The sequence below is a fragment of the Solea senegalensis genome, linkage group LG2 (genome assembly GCF_019176455.1).
Source record: "Solea senegalensis isolate Sse05_10M linkage group LG2, IFAPA_SoseM_1, whole genome shotgun sequence".
Classification (NCBI taxonomy): domain Eukaryota; kingdom Metazoa; phylum Chordata; class Actinopteri; order Pleuronectiformes; family Soleidae; genus Solea; species Solea senegalensis.
Window position 1 is genome coordinate 7,411,456 of NC_058022.1, and position 26,842 is coordinate 7,438,297.

The following is a 26,842-nucleotide window of genomic DNA, read 5'->3' on the forward strand; positions in this document are numbered from 1 at the left end:
CTCTGTGGTTTGGTTGAAGATGTATTTTGAATTATCTCTGTAATGATAACTGTACTTCACACTAAGGATTTTATGGATTTGACTGTGGAAAAAAGATTATTTTCATACCTGACGGACCACTTTGTGTACTTGTACATGTATTACTATCTGCTACTCTAATGTTTTAAAGAAGATCCACATTAAATCTACTCAGATTAAACATTTGGATGTTGTAAATCGCAACAACTTTTCTTTACAGTGAGGTGTCATCAGTTATGTCATTGAAAACTACAGGCTGTAATGTACTGTACGTTTCTTACTTTATGTATTACAGAATGTGTTATCTGGGAAATGTTTGTAGAATACATATTGTATTCTACAATATGTTTGCCATCGGATCACTGGGCTCATAACAAACATGGAAGTCCATTTTTAGACCAAGACAAGGGGCTTGAAATATCGCTATTTAGGTCAGACACTGCACTGTCCTTTTTTTTTTTTCAAAAGAGAAAAAAAGAATTGTTAATAACAGGCTATGACAAAGCCTTGCTCATGTCCTGCAGTAGTGCTCCTCAGTGGCGTCCCTGCCTGGCCGTGGCCATCCGTAAAAAAAATCCTTTGAAGGGCCTTTTCATTTCCTGTCTGTCTGTCACAGAGGGACTTATTAGAGTAAACTCATTGTCATGCCACTAGGCCTCCAGCTAACAGGGACATTTTTTTTTGGTGTATTAAAGCATTCTTGGGATAAAGACAATGAGGTCATTTAATTGATGTCATGTTGGCAAAATTGAATAACTCTTGAAGTGGAGTGTTTTATTGAATCCTGCTGACCGTTCCTTTTTTGACATCACAACAGGCTGCAGCTGAGCCACAGACTTAACTGTCTCGTTGCATTACAGTCTCTGAGTGTCGTTGCCTTGGTCTCAGTGCAGATGAATGAGTGGATGACCCCATGTCTTTGAAATTCTGTTATTTTCCAAATTCATCTGATATCCATTTTAATACATGTAGTGTTGAATTGTTTGATTTTCCAGTACATAAATGTGAATATCTCAGCCAATGTAGCTTGGAGACCTGTTGTTCCTTACTATTGTTACTCATGTTTTCCCTTAACCTGTCCCTTTTTTGTTGTTTCTAGGATGTTCACCACGGAAACGGCACCCAGCAAGCCTTCTACACTGACCCCAGTGTTCTTTACCTCTCACTGCATCGCTATGATGATGGAAACTTCTTCCCAGGCAGTGGAGCACCCGACGAGGTGGAAAGGACATACTTGACTGTCTGTAAACTTTCTTCCCAACCACTCGTTGGAACTGAAGCATTTTGTGTTTGTGTGTATATTTTAGGTGGGAACTGGAGCGGGTGAGGGCTTCAATGTGAACATGGCCTTCACTGGAGGATTGGAACCTCCTATGAGTGATGCAGATTATCTAGCTGCATTCAGGTAAGACAGTAACGTCACCTGCTGCTAAATAGAGAATGACACTGGATGGTGTTAAAGTAACAATAAATATGTGCTCTGAGAGTCTCACAGTGACTGTTAGCAGCATTTTAATTCATACAGCCACACTCAGACACGATGCAGAGCATGAGTTAAGAAGTTCTCCCTCATGCCACACCTGATTTCTATTAGATCCACTGTCTAAGGCTATTTATAACCTCACACACACATACACACACACATACATGTGTAAACCTTGAAAGACATACAAGCGTGCAGGCATGAACTCACCACCGTCTTGTACATGTTTCTTATACGACGCTGGTTTGTCCACTTGACACGGCGCAGGCCTGGATTGGTTCCCGAGCTCTTTGAAGATAAACTCATCTTTGTGACATTGTGTCCATCTGGCCTGAGCCGAAAAAAAACGGACACTGTCTTCTCTCAGCTTTCTGCACGCAACCCTCCGGAAGCACACCTTTAGTCCGTTAATGTGCCCCAGACCGTCCTGTGCTCTCTGTCTCTCTGTCTCTTTTCATCCCCTCATCATCCTCCTCTTTCTACTCTGCCTGCATGTGCACTGATGACAACTGATATATATCATACTTTAGACATCATATATAATCCTGCACTGAAGCCAATAGCTAGTGTAGTATGCCTGGCATCTACTGTGAAGCTTAAAAGTCTGAAACCACTTTGCCATGTCGTTTGAATGTAAAAAATGGTAGATGGTAGATGGATGGACCTGTAATACATAAGTACCATGTATAACAATTAAGTTTGAGTTTAGTATTTAGTTGTATGAAATTGATAGATTTACTCCCAAAGCTCATTTGGAGAATTGTTGGACACACCCCTATCAATCAGTGCATGTTTAACTTCATTAGTCATGCACTGTTGACCTTTAAAAAATCTGGAACTACTGGCATGTGTATGTTCATGCATGGATCTGAGTGACGATGCATGTGAAGATGGAGTTTATGTAGTCGTAACTTATTAAATCAGTCTCCGTTGCGTTGTGGAACAGGTCCCAAAGATATAAAGTGAAGAAGACCAGAGAACAACAATGTGTGCATCACTTAAGAACAGTGCATCATTACTTCACTGAAGCTGCAGCAGGCTTTGACAAATGAAAGGTCCCACAGGACGACAGCAAAACCCCTTTTCATGTTCAGATCTCACACACACACACACGCTTGTTCACTTGGCCCGCAACCAGGTTAACTCTGGATATGAACACCTCTGTGAGCTTGTGTTTTGCTTGTAAACTAAAAAAGCAAGTGAATACAAGTGCTGAAATATATGTTACGCTGCATGAGTGATCTTATAAATGTTGAACTGCTGACTGAAACATGGCGATGGACACCTGATACACACAGCCCACATCTCTCTCTCTTACTCTTTCAATCTGCAAGTTGTGGTCCCCTTGTTCCTCCCTTTCTCTCTGTGGAAGAGATGCGTGCCTTCCAGCCCGTACCTAACCATTCCTCCGCTGGCCTATGCCACGTTGCATTTGCAGGGGATCAAATCTGAGCCTCCAGAAAGCACAGAGAAAAAAGATAAGAAAAATTGTCCCTAATGAAAACCAGAGACACTGTCTCTCTCTCTCTCTCTCTCTCTCTCTCTCTCCCCCCCCTCTCCTTTCAATGCGTCTTTTGCCATGAACTTGGAAAGACGAGAGAGTAGGAGAATTAAACTTAATTCAAACCAGCTCTCCACAGTGCCAGATGACAGGGCTTTGAAGTGTAAGTGTGCGTGTGTGAGTTTTTCGCTCTCTTATTCTCTCTCTCTCTCTCTCACTCTCTGTCTCTTTATGAACCGAGGGGGAAATCCTTGAAGCTCTGCATTTTAACCTTTAGTAGACTGGTTCGAGGAGCAGTGCTCCCTCTAAAGGACGGCTTCTCTATATGTTTTTTTCTTTCTAAAATCAGCCTCTCCCTGCCCTTTAGTGAAAGGGTGAGGTGAGGAGCATTAATAGCTGTTGCCTTGGTCAATTACTACCTTGTGAAACCTTAGAATTAGATGGTCCTGGTAAACAGCCTTTATTCTTATGGTAACCTTGGAGTATGCCAGATCGTAATGCATCATTAAAATGTTTTAAGTTGATAAATCACAGAGTAATTACACAGAGATGAGTTAACCTGTGGATTATATTCCTGTTGAACTTGTCGTCACGGTGGACGACGGTCACTGCTAAATCATCTTTGGGAATAGGGTTGACAGATTTGGGGACATTTATAATCAATTATTTATTGTCACTATGTTAGATTGAGATAGATTTAGATGTTAGATAAATCTAAAAAAATGACATAACTGAAGGACAGTCAAAGTATGATCTACTTGACGTTTTTCCCAAGATGCGTTTATGACTGGAAAAAAATGAGCAGACTTTGCAATTTGCATTATTAAAACAAATAATTGTTTGTCCTACTGCCATGGCAATACACAACAATCGTGCATAATACCATCCATTCCCTAGCAGACGCGTGAACACCTGTTGCTAGGTAAGTCAAACAGTACCAAACAAAAGTTCCCACCGCATGTTTATCCGAGTAATTCACAGTCAGAGGCAGCCAAAAGAGAACCATCGGTGGTGATCACAAGCGATTTGTTCAGGATGTCCCGTAGCCCACGGCTCAGTCGTAAACTCTCCCCTCCCTTAATTAACAAAAAGGTCTTTTCATCTTGGCATGCATAGCCTCTGATTCACACCCTATGATTCCTCCTCAAAGCCACTACCTTCCCCTGTAAGCCAGTTTGCTAATTGATAACTGTGGCTTTTTTAATGTCTTTAAATGTCAGGGTAATATTCCAGGGGATGAGGGCTGGAACTGATGACACCAGCAGTTTTCATGGTTGTGACCAGAACTGTCTCTGTGTGCATTCATGGTTGGAGGAGGGAGGCAGGGAGGGAGGGGGTGGAGCCTCCAGTGGTTTTAAGTATCCTTGGCACTCAAGGCTTCCCTTCGCGTTGTGTGTCAGCCCACATAAGCGCTTGTGGCCAACTCCCTTTAGTGTGGGGTCTTTTATAGCCCAAATGTTATTAGGCCAATGTTGTGCGTGTGTGTGTGTCCGTGTGTGTGTTTTGTGTGTAGTTAAAGGAAGAGGAAGAAAAAAGATGCAACAACTGCATTGAAATATAATATATTTCTATGTAATTGTATCTGTGATGCTGCACATAAAGAAACAATCACACTTATGCACTTGCTGTAACACATTTCCTGTCAATTAGGTGTTTCCTCCCTCAGTTTTAGTCCATTTTTTTTCTTTCAATCTTGCCCTCTTTCATGTTTTCACTCTCTGTAGCTCTGTATTTCTTACTCAAGCTCCTTCATCCTCTTCATGACGTTTTCTTCTGAAACGTTGCCAACTTTGCACGCAAACACACAGTGACGCACGCACTTCTGTGTATCCTTGCTGTCTGCAACTACCAGTAAGCTCCTAATACTACCTCCCGCCTCTCCCTCAGACAGCTGTGTGTACGTATGAGTGTTGTGTTGTGGCGGGGGGTGTGGTCTGCACAGTTCAGGGTTATAATTTGGTGGCGAACAAGAGATGGAAAAACCGGTGGCCTCCGGAGTTCAGGGCACGCCGCTCACCCACAGCTGGCAAACCAGCACCGTGTTCCTGAGGTCTGTAAAGTACAAGGGACCTACGAAGGAACCCTGTGGTACTCTGTCACTCTTAGACCTCACCGAAATATAGCTCTCCCAAATTTCCCAGCTCCAAAATAAAGAGAAATAACCTTGTGTCGAACCTAAAATCACTCAGTGAAATCAGAAAGAGACCTTTGGGGAAGTCCAACTATTTATGAACCAAGTGAGACATCCTGTGTGACGCATTATTCTTTCATGCCAAGCCAACTAATACCAGACCAGCCCCAGTATTGTAAGTTCAGTGATTCTTTATTTGGCAATCCCTAATTCATAGATATTCTCGTGTTTAGTTATGCAATTATTAATTTCATTATTTTGACTTGAATTCGGGCCACACGGTGGTTTAGTGGTTAGCACTCTCGCCTTGCAGCGAGAAGACCCGGGTTCGAGCCCCGGTTGGAACAAGGGCCTTTCTGCATGGAGTTTGCATGTTCTCCCCGTGTGTGCGTGGGTTCTCTCCGGGTTCTCCGGCTTCCTCCCACAGACCAAAAACATGCAATGTGGGGATTAGGTAAATTGGACACTCTAAATTGACCATAGGAGTGAGTGTGAAAGTGAATGGTTGTTTGTCTCTAGTTGTGTGTGGCCCTGCGATGGACTGGCGAACTGTCCAGGGTGTACCCCGCCCCCCGCGACCCTCTGGTGGAGGATAAAGCGGTAGATGATGACTGACTGACTTGAATTTGTCCGTTTCAACATGTTGTTGTCCAGCTCCCTCTTATCCATCCAATTCAATATGAACATATATCCTGTCTTTTTTTTTTCATAAAAGGGTCACCATTTATAAACCAGGCTGGATTTTCCAGCCACAGCTTGCAGTGAATCACTACACAGGATCCCACTGATGATTTGATTTCTATGCATGACACATTGCAGCAGCTGTGTGTTGGATGAAGGATGTGCACAAACATCCTACGTTCACCACACCCATCTCGTGTTAAAATTATCTCACACACACACACACACAGTTTTTGTTTGTCCTTCCCTTTTTCTCCTCGTTAAGTGTCTTTTGTTTATCACCTGCTGCAAAGGTTTTAAATCTTTTAATTGTATGTTAATGTATGATTGGGAGAAAAGTGATTTGTAGCATCTTCAGCCAGTTTGTACATGTGCTACACTACAATCATCAGAAGGACATGATCATAGTGTACAACAGGCATATCTCAACATGCCTACTGTGGTCCTTTCCAGTTATTTCTCTTGTGTATTTTCTTTTAGGTCATACAGTTCATTTTACAGTTCTTAAACAAGCTATCCACTCTTCTCAGTTAAAATATCATCCAAATTCAGTTTTACTATTCGGCTGCAAGAAATATTGCATAAAATCATTGGTGGAGCTTTTTTTTATGAGCACATTTTTATTGCTGGAAGATCACAGATAAACAAACACTACATTTCAGCTTTTAAAACAGTTTATATCCACTTTGGATACTGTAAAAACCACCAAGCTTAATGAGTGTTCAAAATTCCATACTACCAGTTTTGAAAACTTGGCTCGTTAAGCCTGATGTTTTTTTTTATTGTACTTGGTGTTGGCTGAGCTGCTTTTTTTTCTTATCATGGAATGTGCCATATATTTGATGTCTCTTGGATTGGGTCAGCTCTGTACTCCTGTCCTCCAGCCAGCCTATTAATAGCTGTGATGGTTGCTACTGCAATAATAGAAGAGGGTCCAGAAAGTGTTGTGCCTCTATTTCTGTTAAAAATATTCACAAAACTCACTCCTCTCCTGTAAAGCTTCAACTAATAATACACCGTTTTGTTGACATCTTTTTTTTTCTTCTTCTTCTTCTTCTTCTTGGTTCTTCCAGGACGGTGGTTATGCCTATTGCCAATGAGTTTTCCCCAGACGTGGTTCTGGTATCTTCGGGCTTTGATGCGGTGGATGGACATGCTCCGCCCCTGGGAGGATACAAACTGACAGCCAAATGTAAGTGCTGACCACAGCTATCCATTTAATCACTCCCCAGTCTACAGTGTCTTGGAAATGAAGATTCTTAAATCGGGTTTTATACTCAAAAAGATTTTCTGCATGCACATTTAAAATGCATAACCTCCTCCTGCATCTCCCTGTGCAACACAACACCAACTCCCGATCGCAGTCGTAGACACGCATACATGTTGTGTTTATTTTGTGTGGCTGACTTGTGTATTCAGATCGAGCCCTTGGCGTGCCAGCAAAGAGCTTTTGTAAAACCATCCTGCATGATCTCAAATAAAAGCAGGAGTCTTGGGTTGCGAAGGAAGTTATATGGGTGGTTTAGAGAAGATTGCAGAAAGAGGGGGACACAAGGGGGGAGAATGCAGGGAGAGGAAAGTTTGCCTAAATGCATATATTCAAACTCCCCTCCTCCTCAAAAACAAAGATCAAAGGCTCTGCCCGAGCCTAAATGCAAAGCCACATTTATTAAAATTAAACCTGGCTTGTTTTCTGGCCTCCAGTAAATCCATTGTGCACTTTTTTCCCCTCCCTTCCTCTCTCTAATGCACTCACCCCTTCCTTCATGCATGCTCAAACCCACATTTTCTGCTTTTTTTTCCTTTGATCGATATCCCAACAGGAAGTCGGAGCTTGAAGAGCAGTGTTACCCCATCTTATTATTTTTTTTTCCTCTTGCCCCGTCTCCTTCCCTCCCTGCTTTGGTATTATTCACTACCTTTTCTTTCACTGCCATTTCCTGTGTTTACAGGCTTTGGCTACCTGACCAGGCAGCTGATGGCTCTGGCAGGCGGTCGGGTGGTGCTTGCCCTGGAGGGGGGTCATGACCTCACAGCCATATGTGATGCCTCTGAAGCCTGTGTCTCTGCTCTGCTTGGCAATGAGGTAAGATGAGATCCAAGAGGGGAAGGAATAATTTGCTAAATCAAAATGTCCTTATGTATTACTGTCAGAATAACCTTGAGCAAGGCAGTAAAATTCCACAAATACATGTGGAGTTGTGGACTAACTTTATGCTTGGAGTGAAATTGAACAGGGACTGAGGTTCATCATGGTAACTACTTTGCACACCCTTTGAAATGCCTTCAAAAAACATAATCTAGCTGGGCCTAAGTACATGAATTCAATAATAAATCCTTTGTATTCACATTGATCCTGGCCAAATGTGATGCATATGTCTCTGCAGATTGTTGCATACTGATGAGCTTTATTTATAGCCCCATTGTTGTAGTGTTTGTGTTTAATTGCATTAAAGTGAACATGCAGGCCTTGAGGCAGCTGAAAAGCATCTGGATTATTTGTGATGTCAGCATCAAAAGTTTCAAGGGTGCAGTTGCGTTGTGGCTGTATTTTCCAGATGTAATTAATTTTGCCTGACTTTAAAAAAGAAATTGAACATACTGAAAATAATGAACGTAAAATATTGATTTTCCAATTTCTTGCTCTTGCAAAGCCAAAAAAAAAAGGCGTTCATCTCAGGCAGCTTTGACACTTGGGCTCCCTGTTTTATGAATAAACACAAACTAATGACAGAAAGAATGAACTGAACTGCCAAACCTTAAAAGTACAGACTGTTACATAGCTGTATACAGAACAGGCTTGTTCATTCCTTCAACAACAGTGTTGTGTCAACGGAGCCAAAACCATCTTGTCTTCGTGTTCTCTCACACTGCCTCTGTCAGGGAAGTCACCACACACACACACACACACACACACACGCTCAACCACGTCAGTGGGAGAGGATTTCCAGGCAGAAGGTTAAATGTGGGATTGTGTCGGGTGGGCTGTGGAATTGAGCAAACTTTGGCTTTCAGTGAGTGATTCATGGTGCACAACAGAATAGCAGCTCCTCACAGCCACCCACTCCTTTCTCCCAGCTAACGGAGAGAAGCTGGAGTGCTTTGTTGGACGTGCGACACAAGTCTCACTTTGTCCTCACAGACTTTGCAACCAACACTGAGTTATAGCACAGATTATAGAGCTGTATGTGAAGAGTAGAGGGTGAGAATTTGTACTTTTCTACTGTAAAGTTCCATGTAGCTTCAATGGATTGGAATCACACATCTGCATTTTAGGAAAACTATCATAGAGGAGTGAGACTGCGACATTGTGTTTAGCTTTGGACACTTGGACTCCTCATTGTGTCTCATCACACAAGATGGGTGTTTGTGTTGGAGTGAAAGTGTCTTCTGAGGGAGGGTGAGGTGGAGAGATGATGGTGTTTAAAATCTTACCCTCATTTGAATAGAATAGGTAAATAGGAATAGGTAAGGTCAGGTAAGCACATATCAAGTGAAAATGTAATATACTTGCATTCATTTTGAGAAACCTTTCACTCAATCTGATTGTTGCTGCAGGCTTAACCACGAGTTCAGCCTCAGTGTGGTGGTTGTCATTGGAATAGCTACTGTACCTGTTAAAGCCATTATCCTCTGCACACTGAGACATCCTGAAGACATGCTGAACACTTCCACTAATGCATATTGTTCTGTAAATATGGTTAGATATTTGTAATAGTGTTGAAGTCAGAATGTGGTGGAACAATGTACAGGTGTGATTAAAAAAGACTAAAATGCACTCACTGATTATAGTTGTGCGCACCTGCATTCATCCGGTAAACAAACATATCTCAAACATAATGTCCTTGATATTTACAAAATAATTATAAATATAAGTGAATGTTTTAATTTCTGAATCTGTATCTGTTGGAGATGGGATCTTGGTTCCAGCACCTCCAGACAGTTTGGGCCATAAATGAGTTCTTGGAATCGTAAAATGAAACGGGATGGCTGTTTTCCATGTGGATTTTGGAGCCGGGGCAAAACAAACAGAACAATAACGTAGGATCACATCAATAAAACGAGATGACTGCAACCGACCAGTCCACCGTTGAGTGGAACACAAAGATACTGACCCACCGGAGATGAAGTAACACCAGACAGACTGGAACTGAGATAAAACAACATGCCAGCCAAGTCATTAACCCTCAGATGTCTTTTTCTTCAGAGGAAAGAACTGACGCGTGCCAAATTGGACAAAGAAAACTAACATCTTTTGAGGCGTAATCTAATAACTTAACTGTTTACCTGCACTTTGCCCACCAGTGACTCAAAGCCACATAAAAGTGTCATTACAGCTGGTAAGGTTTCAGGAATTCAAGGGCATCTCAGCAGGGCGGATACTTTTCCCTGTCACAGAGGTTCGCTCTCAGGACTTTTTAGTTTGAAGGACACTCTCCATACTCGTAGCAACGCCCTGCTGCAAAAATAATGGATTGTATCGGGGGGGGGGTATCAGGTTTCAACAGCCTGCAGAGCCTCGGCCTCAGCGGGGGGTTTGGAGGAGGTCACTGGATGGGTGCCACAGGGAGCTGAAAATTCGAAAGGCGGCAGGAGGCAGTGAGCGTCAATTGCCTGAGCTCTGCACGACTCCTCTCTCTCTCTCACCCTCTCACCTGGGGCCCCATCACTGGTGCACATCTGAAAATGGTTACCCTCACACCTCCAACTGCAGGGTTAGTCTGGGTGTAGAGATCAGATAATAAAGGGAGCCGTAGTTATGATTGTAAGCTGAGACGGAGGAAACTATTGTTATATAGCAGCTGTACCTGTGTGGGTCTTGTGCACAGTTTTATGTTCTAAAGCAGCATTATAATACAACAGACAAAAAAAAGTCTCAACCAATAGGATTAGATTTTTTCATATTTAATATTTACACGACAAGTTTCTTTTAGCTTTTGAATTAAATGATATAAACATGTAATGAGAGCAAACTTGATGGAAAGTACCTGTGCAGGACGCCTCATTAGCCAGCAGACGGCTTTGATAACATGATGTATAACACAGATGTAGATGTTGTTGAGCTGGAGCTGCAGTTGTGGCGTCGGCTCTTTTGGCAGCCAGTGATGTCAGCTGTTTGAGTAAAGGCAAATCAGTTGTGTGGAACTTTGATAACTGATAGCAAAGACGTGGGGGAAAGACGTGGAAATGTCCCTAAGCAGATCAAAATGGCAGGAAGCAAGTGTTTTTATCATAATCCCAGCGAAGGTCTCTGTAATGGACGTGGAATTTAGCTGGAAAATGTCAGTGGGGGATTGAGCTAGTGGGAGCGAAAAAAAGGGGCCTCGTAGGTTTTTATACTCGTTGCTGACAAAGTCTGATGATAGTGTCAGATGTCAAAATCTTAAAGCAGCATGTGAAGGTTCACTTTCACACATAAAGGGATGTCACAGCTTCACCTGCGCAGTCAGACTCATGCTGGAGTTGTGCGAATGTGAACGTGGTTTGTACATAATGTGTGTGTTTCTGTGTTGGCTGGAGTGTGAATGGAGAGTATGAGTGGGTGCAGAGGCATGGGACCACAGCTGGATTAGCCAGTCAGCTGTGCTTTTATTTATGATGCTTCAAACTCTTGAGGTTTGCATCGTCTGGCTGTGTCCAAAAACCAGGACGTCAGCATAATAGAAATCTGTAAACTACATATTTATAGCACGCAATCCCGAAATATACGCTCACCAACCTCTTTATTCAGAACACGGGACACCTAATTAAGGTTAGCGTGGCACCTGGTGTGGTCTTCTGCTGCTGTAACCCATACCTTGGCTATAATGCATTATTATTATTTCAGTGACTGCTGCTTTTCTATCATTTCAAACCAGTGTGATTGTGTGTCTGTCATCAAAAAGGCATTTTCTCATGCAGAACTGCCACTCACTGGATGTTTTCTCTTTTCAGACCATTCTCAGATGTCTGTGTTTGAAAATCACAGTAGATCAAAGTCACTTAAAAATGGCAATTTTGGGATTTTTTTAACCTTGGCTCTATGTTGGATTAAGGTTAGGGTTATAAATGTGACTGTCTTAGTGACAAAAACAATGTAATCCTGTCTATGTTGTTTTGAGCGTCTTACTGTAAACACGGTAAACAACCAGTGAAACATCAGTGTATCATAATGTTTATGCCAATAAGTTGCTCAAATTGTTATTGTAAGAGTCTGGGAGCATTACTGATGCACTAGTATCAACTCTTGCTCAAGTCTTGCTCTGCATTGACTCCCATGAGACCTGAGAGTTGTTGCAGGAAGACGAAACAGCAAACACGAGTGCAAGAGTTTTTTTATTTACTATTTCTTATTTTATCAGATACATTTATAAACATAGATATTTGCGTTTACATTAAGTTCTTACCATGTTATTGGCTGAATCTGCGTTAAGACAACAGGTGTACCTAATAAAGTGGAAAAAAAGAGGTAAATAAAGAGTTTCTCTGACGTGCCAGTTTTTTGACATATTGAAAACTAATTTACGTGTGATATTTATCTGTATAATCTTGCAGCAAAGCAATAAGCGGCAATATAAATGTTTGAAAATCACACATATGTCGCTTTGTTGATAGCATTTACAATTAGATTTTTGCAGCCTCCACCTTGGAGTCAAAACATCCTAAACGTGTTCCGTGCAGTATATCCTCTTCACTTCCTGTGTAGCTTGTACTTCCAGTGTTTAACTGCTTGCTGGTGTGAGAAACATATCTGCTCTTTTTATTGGCGGGTTAAGACAAGCTTTGCTATAATGAGCATTAGGTTTCCTTTGAAAACTAGCTGAGAAAGAGATGGAGAGGGATGAAAATTGTTGAATGGACTTTACAGGCTCTTTTATTTTTTTTTCTATTCACCCCCACCGCTGTAGTGCGTAATGGTGAAGTCTTCCTCGTTAAATAGCTCATGAATGATGCATTGGCGACTACGCTCGTCAACTCTGAACCCAGGACTAATTGATGATTGCTCGCAAACAGATGTTGGCCCAGCTTGAACCACGGTTGTGAGCAATTATTTGATAAACAACAGGCTAATATGCTAATTGTTGCCATATGTCAATGAGGTTATTCCCTGTGTTTACACTCCTGTTACAGTACGATGCTTGGCTTCACCTGTCTGACTCCCCCCGACTACAAACCCACACCCCGCTCTGGAAAGGTCACCTGCTTTGCACAATACACGTCATTACCTTGTTCAGTTAGCATAACATAATCAACCAGTTTTTGTGACTGCCAACATATGCACATGGGCACAACAGTAAACAATGGATGGTTTGTGCACTTTTCCTTTGCTGAACAAGTGGAATTCCTCCTCTTTCCAATGTTTTGGTTTCAGCCTCCCTCAGGAATGTTTTTTACCGGAGCACATTCCTCGCTCTCAGCTCATGGCTTTCCAGGGTGTCTTGGCTGTTTCTGGCCAGGACCTGGACGACTGTGTCGCATGGAGAAATAGTCTCCTTCAGTAATCTGTCAACACCGTGACAGAAAACAATCCGTAAAAGGACATTTTCTGTCTCACTCGCTCTCGCAACTCCCACGGCTCATCCCATGATTTAAAGATTTCAAAGTCCCGGCAGAAAAACGTGGTGAAAGAGAAATGTTGCGCTGGATGAAATGGCGGACAAATGTATATGCATGTAAATAGAGCATGTGTGTTTGCCGTACCTGCCAGGTGGGGTTCCCTGGAGCTCCCTGACAAGAGCCATTAAAGTTTATAAGCGTGAGGCCCAGCTGTCAATCAAGCTTGACAGACTGCCCCCCCATCCAAAACCCTTCTTTGAGGAGAACCTCATGAAAACCTCAGTGAAACCCCAGAGAACTCCTGACCCTGCTTTAAAAGGGGGGGCGGCTGGGTTAGTATAGGCCAGGTAGAGCTGAGCTGAGACTTGTGGGGATACAGTGAGAATTTAGCAGCTGTTTTTGAATATCATATCACGTTAAAAAAAGATCTGATATGTCATACTGTGGTAAATCCCTCTGAAATTATCAAAAGAATGTTCCCTTTTTGGGCCAAACATCCATTTTTTTATGAGTACAATCGCAGTTGAGGGATCTTTTCTTTTTTTCTTTTTTTTTTCTACTCTTTACTAACTGCAGCAATGTGAAGAAAATAAAATTGCCGTTTACACGATTAAACTGTTGAACATTTGAAGGTGTTGATGTGCAGTTGCACAGTAAAATCATAAACTTAATATGAAAATGGACGTAGTCTTCTGGGATTGAAGTTGGATCGAAGTAGCAATTAGGCACCAGGGGGCGACTCCGCCGTGTGGATAGAAGTTAACAGGAAATTGATTTATAACACAGGTAAACATTTTCCTGAGGGGTTATTTGCTAGTTTCTGGTCTTCTCTAATAGAACATTATGTCAATTTTTGAAAACTGAGGCTTCAAAATGGGTATTTGTTTCGTAACCAGAAGACTGTGTCAATGTTGTATACAGTCTATGAGTAAAATCTGCAGTTATATCAGTGTAAATATATACAGTACTTTTGTATATATCAATTAATGTATTAGACCACCTTTCATAAGAATAAGAAAACATTATTTTAGAAAATCTGGAAAAAAAACAAACCCTCAACATTATTGTTATTTAATAAAATAACAAACTGAATTCACCTTATACGCAAATTGTAAAACAGTAAATATGAAAATTCATGGATAACAATAATAATAAACATATTTTAGCATTGAAAATATCATTTTGGTTAAAGAGCTTCTACATACTGGTGTATTAACCATCACAGAAACACAGATTTTTATAATTACCAATGTTGTTAATATGGCATAAGCTGTGGCCTAATGAATATGTTAAGCACAAGCTTTACGTCTGTGTGAGTGTGAGTGCATGCACCTCTGTGTGTCTGATGTAGCCTGTCATGCCACTGCAGGATTAAAGTATCCCTCAGCCCCCACAAACCCCTCCTATGCACTATTTGTTTTAATTAAAAGAGAACTTCTCGCTGCAGCCAAGTGAGTCCAACCAACTGTGACTCTTTTTTTTTCTTCTTTCCTCTTTTCTCTCTGGCATTCTTTCCCCCAAAAAAATCTCAGGCCAGACAATTTTTTTACTCCCATGTCTCTTTTTACACATTTCACACTCGGTCCTTTATTTCTTTTTGCTCGTGATTGAGCAGCACAGGGATGGCATGTCGTCTGTGTCGGAATGCAGAGCTGAATGGGCCTGTTTGACAAAATGGGATGAGAGAGTGTCGTACGTGCAGTCAGCCAAAGGGGAAATTGAATCATTCCAGGTTGGGAAGGCACATTTGGGAATTGCCCCGTTTCCTCTGAGTTGTGGCTTGGAGAGTTTCGTGTGCTTAGAAGTGCTCCCTCCTTCCCTCCCTCCCTCCCTCCCTCCCTGAGGTGTGTTTGTGTGTGTATGCATTTCAGTGTGTGCAGAGAAAGTGCAGTTTTCCATTTGTTTGCATCTGCCTAAACTAGTATGTGTCCCAAGAGTGGGACATTGTACAAAGCGCACATTGTAGTTTGTGTCAAAGAGTAGCAACGCTCTGGTTGAGTGGGAGGAGGTGTGTGCACCTGCACGTCTATTTTGTATCGTGTCAGCAGCTCCAGCTTGTTCTCCATCTCTCACAGTGACATGGAGAACAGTGGGCTTTAGTCCACGCTCCAAAATGATCTTCAAACACAGAAGGGAAAGCGTTTTCGAGCAGTATTTCTAACGCCCGTCTGTCACATTCATAGAAATAACGTGTTCAGCCATTACCCACTGTATGGCAAGATGATTTAGCCCATGCTTCCCCACAGGCACTGAGTCAGTGCCACCAGTGCCAGATGTGGCCTCTGTGAAAACAAAGCGCTGTCACTGTTAAATATGTGGCACCGTCGTAGTATGAAGCAGGAAATGTGTCTTGATGTTTCTTTTTTCTTTTCAACGCAGTTGGACCCCATTCCTGATGAGGTGCTGCAGCAGAGACCAAATGCCAACGCGGTCCACTCTATGGAGAAAGTCATTGAAGTTCAGAGTAAGTGGATTCCCAGTTGTGTGCCTGTATCTACATCTCTTTAATTATTGTACCACAAATCACACTTCAAATATTTTTACATTTAAAGCTGAAATAGACACTTTTTTTATTAATATGAACCTTTGCTTTCACTGCTTTGTTTTCTTCCCCAACCAGGAAAGGGTTTTCTCATAAAAAGGCTCATGGATTTAGAGGAACTAGATTATTCCCTATTCAGAACACTGCAGAGACTAGCAGCCATCTCTTATTTACAAATGGAGGTGTTTAATTTCACACAACACACCGGCTGTGTTTGTTGTCTGTCTTTTCTCTGCCTGCTGTTATTACCCCATGCAAATCTCTGTAAAATCAAAAAGTAGATCTTGCACTCACTAAAGAATAGACAATAGTAACTCCTACTTTTTGATTTTTTTTTCCTTTGATGTTTTATTCTGTGTAGGTAAATACTGGCGCTCGCTGCAGCGCTCCGTCTCCACACTCGGTTGTTCGCTGAGTGAAGTCCTCCGGCGTGACGCAGAGGAAGCGGAGACCGTCTCCGCTATGGCCTCATTGTCTGTTGCCAACAAACACATTGGAAAGAGGTAAGTCCACGTGTCGAGTTCTTCTTAAAGGTGCAGCGTGCGAGATTTAGTGACCTCTAGTGGCGAGACTACATGTGGCCTTTTCACACCAGTATTTTTGAACCAGCTGGAAAATTCACAACTGCAAATAAATTGGTTTGGAACCTGAATAGCTGGTATGTTTTTCTAAGGCTACAAAAAACAAACACATTTTTCTTCGGAAGTCATTATACACTCAAATATAGGATATTAAATGTTTGCCTAAATGTTCCACACTGGACCTTTTAAGGACCAATGAAACTCAGCTGTCTGTAGTGAGCTCTGCTAATCTTTGTTTTATATCTAATAACAAGAAACCTATTGTTTATTTTTACCGTTCATTGCTGCTAGGGTTATTCTCTGCTTTATTGTTGCATGTACAGTTACAGGTAATAATAATAATAACAATAATAATAATAATAATAATCTCACATTGTTCCTGATCTTATCTTTTTTTCCCCCCAGAGCTGAAGAGGAACCCATGGAAGAGGAAGTTCCAATGTAAAGACACATCTCTTAGCCTTTGACCACTCAGACTTTATCTTTGATGTTGTCCTCGTCCAGTCAACTCTAATGTCAATGCCACTCCTATTTCTCACTGCTGCCATAATCGAGGTGGGTCCTTTTGATCGGAGAGAGAGAACGAGCAGAGCTGAAAAAAGTGACGATTAATGGAAACGGAAACACTGAAGAGGAGCAAACGCATTTTACTGATCAGAATCTCCCAGTCAATGTGTTGTGTTTAAAGAGGATTTTCTCACAGTGACATCTTTACGTGCCAGTGCTTTGAAAACACTACATAGACGTACTTCTCCAATGCCAGTCCAGAACCGTGCACAGACAATCTGCAGTCGTCTACCTGAACTGTAGATCATTCGTCTCGTTCCTTGTGCTTTATCTATCACTCTTTTCTTACTTTAATCAAACGCCACCAGAGCTGATGTGATTGTGACTCTGCACTAAGGATGGATCATTCCTGCTCCTTTTTTCAGATGATATCCAAATGGCCGGAACAAAGTGGTGGAATTTCTGGGGCTTTTTTTTGAGATGGTTGGAGATCACAGATGAGTGTTCAGCAGTGAAAAGACCATGTGCGCTTTGTGCCTTTTTTAAAAAGAAAAACAAAAAAAAACCTGGCGGATTTTTCTGTTGAGCCTTAAACAAACAGGTTAGGAAATGAACCTGCTTTCTCCCCAAACCCCTTAAACATTTCTGTCTGGGAAAGACGTCCTCTGCCTGCATGTTGTCGGCACATAGACTCGGCATGTTTACCTATAACTCCCTGCAACGACCCGCCGTCTCTCCCCGCACCTCTGTCTTTGTTTCCTCCTCATTTTTCAGCCTCACCCTGGAAGGTATAGTTCCCAGCCACGATTTGGAGTTGGTTCAATGTAAAAGTGAATTTAAGTTGGGTTTAGTGTCACACAGTGAAACCTGCATCACATCGGCATCAGTTCATGCACCGTTCTAAAGACTTCTGATAAAGACAAAGCTGTTTGTACTCGAAATAGTGAAGAGCATGAAGGACCTTCATCTCCTTAAAACAACTGACGATCGCAAAAAAAACACAACAATCATTAATAAGGCATACAGCGGAAAATAATCTCATATATGAGCTAACTTGTCAAACCAAGCCTTCTATATAAAAAACTGTGTCTCTGTGGCAACACCACGGACCGTACCACCTGGTGTTTTCCAGAGGGGTAGACACGCACAGCTGGTTTAGCATATCATGCCCCTTGTTCTGCCACATCTGCTCTCCAAATGTCAGGTGCTACGAGGCAGGTGTGCGCACATCTGTCGGTGTACACTGAGCGAAGCACAAGCTGCTCTCTCCAAATATTCAAGTGTATACACTCGTTATTTATATTTATATTGTAATCATCACTTCTGGCAACACGGGCGGAACGTTGACGTAGCACATGTAGCACCGATTTTCCTCCGCTCTTTGCTTTTCAGAAAACAAATGTACCTTTTTCAGCGGCGTGAGGTAAGAGATGGGTTTTCTGTTTCCGTTGTCTTTTGTTCCCTGATTGAATTTGGCTCCTTTAACCGACATGAAGTGCCCTGACCTACAGTACTCGCCAGATTACACAAAACACCAGCCGCATAACCTAGTTGTAGTAAAAAAAAAAGAAATAAATATTGGATTGTCAATTTTTGCAGGTGAAAGACTTTTATACGACTTTATGAAAAAAAAGATGATCAGCTGCCGTGTGCCGCTTTGTGAACAGTTTGCAAAAATTTCAAATCCCGCTTGATAGCGTCTCTCTAACGTGTGTTTGGCTGCTGGGTGACTGCCAGCTGAAAAAGACTCGTCACATTGCCTTTTTCTTTTTCATGGAACAGAAACAGTGCTGTGTTGTTTACTGTTGTTTACTGTAAATAAGACCCCCCCCGAGTATTCCTGCCACAAAACATTTGTAAATGACTACTTTTTTTTAAATTCTTGTTCCTCTCATCCGTTTTCTTTTTACGTGTTCTTTTCCTATCCTTTTGTACACATGGTTCCCTCTCTGTCTCCTCTGTTAATTCTCTGTTACTTCGTAAAGCCGGCCTTCTTCGCGACAGACGACAGGTTCGGGGTTTTAGTGGACATTACATGACTATGTTTTCCGGGGTTATGGGAGGGATGGGTTGGGATGCAAATGTTTCTACTTTGTACAATGATGGCCAACTGTGTATTTACTGTCTGTTCATAGTAGATTTATATATACATATATATATATATATAAAAAAGAAATGAGTATATTATATATCTATACATAATGAAATATTATAATCTTGTTTTTTTGAAAGTTGGTATTGGAAAAAAATCACACTTTCGCGGGTCCTTCATATCGTCGTCCCCCTTTATTAAGGTGTTACAGACGGCACCGTTCGCTGAAGCTGGTTACAGCTTGTTTGTGTTGAGTAGCATTTTACTGGTCGTCTCTCTGTCTTTCAACACTAATCTAGTCTCGTTCTTGGCTTCATCCATCCCACCGGCACCGTAACACTGGTACAGCCTTGTACTCATGCTGTTCCTTCATTCATTTAATCATTTGTGACTGACTGTGTTAGAGAGAAACACTCAGTTGTCAGTAATCTAATATCTGAACCTCTTCCTCACAGCATCACAGCTTCATCCTGGTGCAAGAGTAGGATAATCGGGGGATTCGAATTGGAACGTGGCCGCGCTCGTCCTCTACTTACTACACCGATGGCCAAATCTCCATGTTTCATTTTAAATCGGCATTCCTTTAAATTAAATTACATGAAATACATCACATGTGAAATCCAGTCCATCGTGGGAAGTGATGACTCTGGGATCCTTGATCCCTGGAGTCCTGTGGGACACCAGAATTACATTCCTGGCTTCTCCTCTTTTTTTTTTTTTTTCCTTAAAGTGGCTTTTACTGGACATCTCAAGAAAATATGAGATTACGTCATCATATTTACATTTTAACATCTCATGTCTCACATCTACCGAGAAAGAAAGTGACTGAAAATAAGACATGATGTGCTCTTTGACCTCTGCTGGCACAGTGACGCTGTCTCTTCCTGCAGATGCACCTTTGATGTCACTTGTCTCTAAATCACCGCCCGTCACCTCCTTTTTCCCATTGCTCCAGCAGATGGCCGGAGAGGTCAAGGGGTCATTTGAAGCATCGTACCACTTAATACAAGAACAAAGCGAGAGGAGTGTGGAGCATGCAATAAATGGTATTCCTTTAAAAACACACACACACACATATCTATATATATATATACATAAAGCTGGGGTTTTGTACATTTTAGAACTGCATCACTTTTTCGAGGACCGTATTTACACAATCATTCCACAGCAAAGGTACACGGATATTAATGGTTAGTAGGGTTGTAAAAAATAATAATAATACTGATAACAATTGGTACTTGCATATGAATTGGATACTTTTTTGCATTTGATAAGATACTCATTTGCAACAGTGTCCAGATGCTGCTGCTGCTACTGAAGGACCTTCACCACCACTTTTATCCAAAAATTTAAAAAAGTAAAATTGCCATTTTGAAGTATTTTGCATACGGGGCAGCAAAGTGGAGCAGCACAACACTAAGTCAGATAATATATTATATTATATTATATTATATTGTTCTAATCTAGATTTTAGATGGAAAAATGATGCTTCATAATATCAAACATTGAATTGAGTATCAAGTATATTCTCTTGGTATCGGTGCAACAACCGTGGTGGTCAAAACCTGAAACTGCAGATAATCCCACTGTCCTAACTTAAACTGGGACACGCTGACATCTCTCTGTGTATGAGCACAGCTGATCAGATGGTAACCCGGCCCAGAACATTCCCAGAACCTTTGCACAACACTGCCAGTCATTGGGGCTTTTTTTCTCTCTACTGTTGAATGCTTTGGTTTCTCAAAAGCAGCCAAAACTAGCACACTCTGGCTACTCTGGCTGTCTGTCTTCACTGTTAGTCTTAACACAATGTCTAGTAACAAAGAAAGCAGTGACATTCCAGTTTAGTTATAATTTCCATTCATTAGGACGGGGCAAAATCTCTTTGTTTTGACCTTTTTCGGGTCCAGTCAGGTACAGGAACTGTCTGTTTATTTCTGCTGCCTGGTCTGACTCCACTTTATTCCTCTTCTCTTTCTCTCTCTCTGCATGATCCATACGTCTGCATGCACTGCCTACCTGTCTGTCTGTCTGTCTCATACCACATATCAGCACAAGGGATCGAGCACTGAAGGACTTAAGTACTTTTATCTCTTTTTACTGCTTTCGTGTTGCCGCTGTGGAGGAGTTTGGGTGCTCGTCATGTTGTGCTTTTTACTCGTAGCATAATGGAATCTGCAATCCTGAGAGACTTCTTCTGTTGACTATTTCACAAAATCGAAAGGAAAAAGAAAAAAAAAATCTCTAGCACTTGTTACACGGACGATAGATTTTATTGTATTTATGTAGAAAAAATTGAATTGTTTAAGTGGACACTTTGTAAACTGCAACAAACAGAACAATTGATTGTTTCTCTTTTTACTCCGGGCGACATTATGTGACTTTGGTGGACTTTTGGGAAGACGTTGTTTGTTCTTTGTCACATCTGGACTGAAAAAAAGGGCTCCATCGAGTTGCCTGGTCAATGTTTTAGGGTTTTCCATTCCAGTTAAAAAAAAAACAAAAAAAAAAAACAACAGAAAGCCAGTTATCACTATGACCACTGTGTTTCAAAAACAAACAGTTCTAGGTTTACATATGTATAAAATGCATACTCTTTTTTTTTTTTATCACTTTATGTTTGTGACTTGTTCCACCATTGTTACAGAAACAGTAAACTTTTCTCGGGAACATTTGCTCTTAAAATTTTGTCTTTGACATCTACAATATAAAGTATTGTTTTGGAAAAAAAAAAAAAGCAGTGTCTGGTGTTTAAAGTGTTTAAATATCTGGTTCCGCAGTGAGCAGGGACCCACACACAGAAGATGGCAGACTCGTGACCCAATTCAAGAGAAAATGTGTATATTCTTCTATCATTTCTGATTATTCTAAGTGTGCAATTTCTGTACCATCTCATATTGTTTTCAATAGGTAAACCAGCCTTTTAACCCTGTTTTTCCACTGCAGGGAACTCATTTACCCACAGGATCGGCCCATTTCCACCGAAATCACCTCAAACTTTTCACCCAAAGATGGACCGACCGCAATTACCAGAATCTCCAGAGGGGCGGAGGCTGTGTGCTGAAGAGCGCTGATTGGTAGAGCACATTTTGTAGCTGTTAAAGCCAGCGTGGCTGCAACTTGCCTTTAAAAGAAGACGAAAAAAGATAGAAGAACTTATTAATTTCGTTATCAGTCCAAGCAAGAGGACGTACGACAAGGTCCAGGCACCTTTGAGCGTTTTTGCTGAAAAGGAAGACGTTCAGCTGGACTTTGAGTTGGTGACACGAAACAGCCGAGTTTAAATCCCAAGCTTTGAAAAAAAACACTGTTATTTTCATTATTTATTTAAAAATGAAAGAGATCGAGGCGATAAACGAAAGTGGATATCCACTAAAATCCATCCAGCCTGCAGTATGTCTGTCAAACGCGATATTGAAAACCTCCCCAAATAATCTTGTCCATCTTTGGAGCCACATAATTATGCCAGCAGGTGTTCAAATTATTTCAAAGCGGGTTACACTTTATTTAGTAGTTTAAAAAAACTTATTGTAGGTCTCAAATTTTCATAAATGCAACAAACTATAGTTCTTTCATATATAGTATATCTATATACAAAACTTTATACATGATGTTATCTTCATTTCATGGGTCAATTAGGTTTTGCGCCTTCAGATTAAAAATGAATTTTTAATTTTTAAATATTAAAAGTTGCATGGTGTGGTGGAAACACAAACCACAAGATTACCGGGAATTCTTTTCCCCACATAAATAATCCTGGGGCTATTGATAACATATATCCTAAAGAAATTTAAATAAAAGGAAAGTACATTTTATTTCCAACCCCCTAAAAACAGCAGTTTGCATCAAATGCATCAATGGTTTGAGCCACAAACGCATTTTAATGTGTAAAAATGTGAGTATATGTATTGTCCAGAAGGGGGCAGTGTTAGAAGAATAGCAGCAGGGGCCCCACAGTAGCTTTGACTGGGATTAGCCACCCATTTGGACAGGGCAAAGGTCTGCGCTGGTGTCCAAATAAACAGCAGTGAATCCCTGTTGGTGGTGGAACTAACGCTAAGACAACAGACCAAAGGCAAACAAAGCCAATCCTGCTTTACCTCCCCTCAAATAAACACACATTCCACTGCTTTCCTGTCAAAGCTTAAATGTAGTGAGGAACAGTGTCAATAATACAGCTTTGTGGGCTTGTCACAATTTCTGTAAATCACAGCGGCCTGACAAACGGAAAAAGGGGACGAGCCATCTCTGCTCCTTTTGAGGGAATAAGTTTAAACAAAGATAAGCGAGGGACAATATTTACCGCCATGCAGACGCAGAGCTCTCGCCAGTGAAAGGAGGAATGATGTTAAAGGTGGAAATTTACGGCTCCTCGGTGGCTGGAAGCGCTTTAACAACCGCGCTGGTGACACGCAGACTGGCCGTCTCACCTTTAGCTCACCGCGGACGTCGACGCGTTCGTCATCTCGCCTATGTAGCGACACACACACGACGACCCCTGTGACCTCTCGGTGAGGTCAGGTCAGCGTAAAAAGGTGGAGCCCCTTCCTCCACCCGTCGTGAACGGCCAGCCCACAAGATGGTTGCCGCTTCTCCACAACAAAGAGCTGAAATGTCAGCGTGGGTTGAATCCTGGGGCACACACACACACACACATACACACACCCCGCGTTCCCTCTTGTTTTCCCCCGCAGTAGCTCTCTGGTTTTGCGGCAGCTCATCTTCATGCAGCGTCACTTGATGTCGACTCGCTCTGTCATTACCCGTCCGCCCATGTAGAAGGAGAGGCCTCATCCTCCCAGCTGTGCTCATCGCCACACTTTTTAATTGCAGGCTCCGCTAAACTCGAAATGGCCGATGAGGTTTTTGGGGCCCGCTGCCGGGATGACAAATAAAACTAATTACAGATGAGTCATTAGAATCAGTTTTGAATCATCGACGCACAAAAATGCACGTGTGGCATCGGTAATTAAGACGGTAGAGTCTGGGGAACTCCTCGCAGCTTATCGCTGACGACAGTGTAGAGAAATATTTTAATCGTCCCTCAACTTGTTTTATTCCAAGCATGGATTTGGAAACAACAGAACCAGACTGTGACCGTTTTCTTTCCGTCGGATGTTCCATGAGTCCAATTGGGACTTCTGACCCATAGTGTATTTGAAAAGCTGTGCAGCGTTTGCTCGTCTCGCTACTGTAAAGTGTTTAGTCTGGTGTTGAGAATGTACCGACATCAAAAGGGACGAGGACACGTGAGGCGATGAAGGAGCTGGTGATTCAGAGTCTAGGTCAAGAGGACAAGGCCAGGTGCAAAGTTCAGGGGCGGTCAGGAACTCGCTTTGCTTTTTGTTATAGATACCGGACAAAGTTGCCAAATGCAGAACTTGGGTGCCAGAGTCTGTGCAGATGAGCACCAGGAAACAGAACTAGGAACATCATGTACTGTATGCATCAAGATACTTATAAATCCAGGAGAAAGGCTACTTCAGAGTCATGCTGGTGCCCTTTAAGTCATGCTGCCAGGCTAATATCAAACCGAGTCTTATCTCCCTCCTTGTTTGAAGCCCTTTTAGCCAAAGAATGAGTCAAATTTGAAGAGTCCGTCACTTACAGCTGCTTTGAGCTACTTTCTGTAACTACCACACTGCTCGTTACTTGCTGTGTCTCCAGCTGTATTCAACTTTAGAAGAGTTTATAAGACGTATACGTTTATAGGTGTGCTTTACTACATCTTGATGTCGGTTATATTAGTTTCCTGAAGTCCCTGTGAGGCTGAATGTTGCATATTGCACCTTTAACTCCACTCACAGTTTCTCTTTAGGTCAAACTAATCTTCTGAAAAGATATACTGCAAAAAAAGGACAAAAAAATAAGATAGTTTTCCTCATTTGTCACAGAGACATAACTTCACTCTGCTGTGATTGTGTTAAATTGGCCCCTTGAATTACCAATGTTTAGAAAGTACATTATTTTTGACAGAAGAGAGCAGAGTTTGATCGGCAGCTTTTTTCCTCCCTGCATTTTCCGAAGTGAAAAAAAACTCCCTTTGCATGAATTGCGTAAATGTTTTTTAGATTAAATCTGAGGTTGCACGGTTGAATTTGACACACGGCCATGTTCTGTATGGTGTGTTTGTGGTTTGGACTTCACTCACAGTGAAAACCCCTATCTCATCAAACAGCTCGGAGAACTGTGTGTAGTGGAGAACAAAGACGTTTCTATGAACCGCAGCAGAGGTGCCCTGTTATACCAGTGTTTTCAAATGTATTAACACTTCACTTTTTTCCTTTTTTCTTCATTTTTTTGAAACTTTGAATCTGAATAATCTTACTACACGAGGAAGAAGAAATTCTCCTCTCTTCACTTCCTATGAATGAAATGAAGAATGAATGAACTCCCTTGACCTGGTGTGACCCACTCACCTCTGATGACCCCTGTGGTCGTTACCGCTGCTAGTTAACAGCAAAGCAGGAGAAGAGTGTTGTCACCCCACACACATGCACAGTTTCATCGAGCTAATGCAGAGGAGCAAAATCGATTTATTGGCGATGTACGACTGACTCCATTTCCACAGGTGGCGCTGTATCTCTCTGCATGTGTAGAACGTCAAGTCTGACTCCAGTCCAACTAAGTGTATACATGCAGGAGTAATGGGACTAAGAATTGCATTATCCAGGTATGTTAGTCCGACTAAGACTAGCTGGATTTTAGTCGGACTAACGTGTTTACATGACATTAAAAAAACTGAATTATTGTCTTAGTCTGACTAAAGTCAGACCTTTAACATGCAGCTAAACGCACTGACTGTACATGGAAGCACACACTCACACACACCTGGAGGTAAATCCAGGTTCTCATGGAGGTGTGGAGCAGTGTTGTGCACAGGGGCGGCAATCGCCTAATAGACAAATATGCTGCATGCTGAAGGGTCCTCTTGAGTCACAAGATGGACACTAAAGTATCCTCTAGAGTGGCAAGAACACAAGGACGTGCCCTACTGGCTGCCATTCATTTGTGGCCTTGAAAGCAACATTTTTAGATCGTGATGCCATGCTGTAAGGGATGTCCCTGTTGACCTTAAAATGCTATGAAAGATTGTGTCGTGTATCTTCCGCCTTCCTCAGAACTGTCACCTGATATTAGGTGGTGCGTGATCTTCTGTCAGGTTGACAACGAAACCAAAAAAACTAAGTCCCTGTAGACCTGTGTACGAATGTGGCAAATGATATGCTCGAGGTGCCTGTCCCACTGGTGACCAGTAGGTGCTCAGGCTGAACGATTTTCAATAAATATTTTATTTTATTTTATTTTATTTTATTTTATTTTATTTTATTTTATTTTATTTTATTTTATTTTGTTTTATTTTATTTTATTTTATTTTATTTTATTTTATTTTATTTTATTTCATTTCATTTCATTTCATTTTATTTGCGATGTCAATGGGAGTGGAAGTCTTTACATGATTCTTCTAATTCATGCAAAAAAACACATTTAAAATGACTACCGTGTGATATTTGTGCACATCTGTGAGACAACGATGATCCTCTCAGTCTGTAGAATGAGCTGTTTACGAGACAAGAATGAATCTAAAATGATATTTTGACTCTCATTTTGGCTCTAACAAATATTGCACCTGAAAATGGCAGTAGGCCAAATGTGACGATGAAGGTGATGATAGTACTGTTAGTGGATGCAAAAAAGCAATGTTTCATGCTTTTCTTGTAGACACAGTGAAGACAAATGATGAAGCCAGTGACTTGCATCATAAAACTG

General features: G+C 41.6%; 1 protein-coding gene across 5 annotated transcripts in view; it reads left to right on the forward strand.

The window, feature by feature from the left end:
• Positions 1-21,634, forward strand: part of hdac4 (histone deacetylase 4) — a 114,738-nt gene extending 93,104 nt beyond the window's left edge. For 3 of the 5 annotated variants that reach the window (XM_044052936.1, XM_044052951.1, XM_044052959.1), the window contains 7 exons: positions 1,118-1,237; positions 1,326-1,423; positions 6,888-7,006; positions 7,767-7,900; positions 15,730-15,814; positions 16,254-16,395; positions 16,879-21,634. In XM_044052936.1, the coding sequence (XP_043908871.1) occupies positions 1,118-1,237; positions 1,326-1,423; positions 6,888-7,006; positions 7,767-7,900; positions 15,730-15,814; positions 16,254-16,395; positions 16,879-16,918 (738 nt within the window). In that variant the 3' untranslated portion in view covers positions 16,919-21,634. The remainder of the gene's footprint in view (positions 1-1,117; positions 1,238-1,325; positions 1,424-6,887; positions 7,007-7,766; positions 7,901-15,729; positions 15,815-16,253; positions 16,396-16,878) is intronic. The other 2 variants (XR_006362457.1, XR_006362459.1) reach the window with 2 other exon arrangements.
• Positions 21,635-26,842: the final 5,208 nt, after the last annotated feature.